This window comes from Rhincodon typus, chromosome 1, assembly GCF_021869965.1.
Source record: "Rhincodon typus isolate 14 chromosome 1, sRhiTyp1.1, whole genome shotgun sequence".
Classification (NCBI taxonomy): Eukaryota; Metazoa; Chordata; class Chondrichthyes; order Orectolobiformes; family Rhincodontidae; genus Rhincodon; species Rhincodon typus.
Window position 1 is genome coordinate 798124 of NC_063332.1, and position 830 is coordinate 798953.

The window sequence follows — 830 nt, forward strand, 5'->3', positions numbered from 1 at the left end:
AGTCTGGGTGACAGGGTTCCCGGGCAGTGGGGGGGAGGGGTCTGTGTCTGGGTAATAGGGTTCCCGGGTAGTGGGTGGTGACAGTGGGTGTGTCTGGGTAATAGGGTTCTCTGTATCTCACCCACCTGCTCTGTGGCTGTCCTGGCCATTTCCTCCAGTTTGCGAGGCAGCAGCCCCTCGTTCTCGGGTAACGAGGCAACGAGCTGGATTCCCGCAGCTGCCATCTCTTGCAGCACCGCCACGACTCGGCTCAGGTGCTTTCTGCAATCCAGCAGCGTTTCAGATACCTACAGCACAAACCACAGGTCAGTCTGCACCTCCTCACAAGGGAGACATTGTCCACACCAGCTCAGACACACCCACACACCAGGAAAACCGTGATGCCTGCGTTTTCCTACAGGTGCTCCACTCCTCTCAGGCACTGCCTTAACTATATCTACAGCACGTTAGAAAAAGAAATGAACAGGGTAGTTGCCTGTGAACTGAAGGAAAGTGCCGATGGAATTCCAGGAGCGTCTGTGCCAGGCATTCTTCTCCGCACCTTCTTACAGAACTGTCGGATATCACTACAGGACGTACCAAGATCCTTGAGGAGAATGGCTATATCAGTGGCTTCGTGTCCAGCCTGCAGAAAGGCATATAGACAGTGATCAGAGCATATGGGCAGACAGTACAGGCCCTAAGGGATTGGCGAGACTGGGTGGGGTCAGGCTCAAAGCTAATGACAGCGGGAAAGGACCTGGGTTAACAACAGGGGTTGGGGATCCGAGTTAATGACGGGGGGGGTATCCAAGTTAATGACAGAGTGGGAGGAGGGGATCCGAGTTAAT

The 830-nt window shown here is 54.5% G+C and overlaps 1 protein-coding gene across 1 annotated transcript in view; it reads right to left on the reverse strand.

Annotated features, from left to right (window-relative positions):
* The window catches only part of LOC109938343 (dynactin subunit 1-like), a 22987-nt gene that overhangs the window by 7885 nt on the left and 14272 nt on the right, over positions 1-830 (reverse strand). Inside the window, exons 8-9 of the mRNA XM_048599314.1 lie at positions 476-679; positions 126-287 (exon numbers count right to left, since the gene is read on the reverse strand). Coding sequence (XP_048455271.1) covers positions 126-287; positions 476-679 — 366 coding nt within the window. The remainder of the gene's footprint in view (positions 1-125; positions 288-475; positions 680-830) is intronic.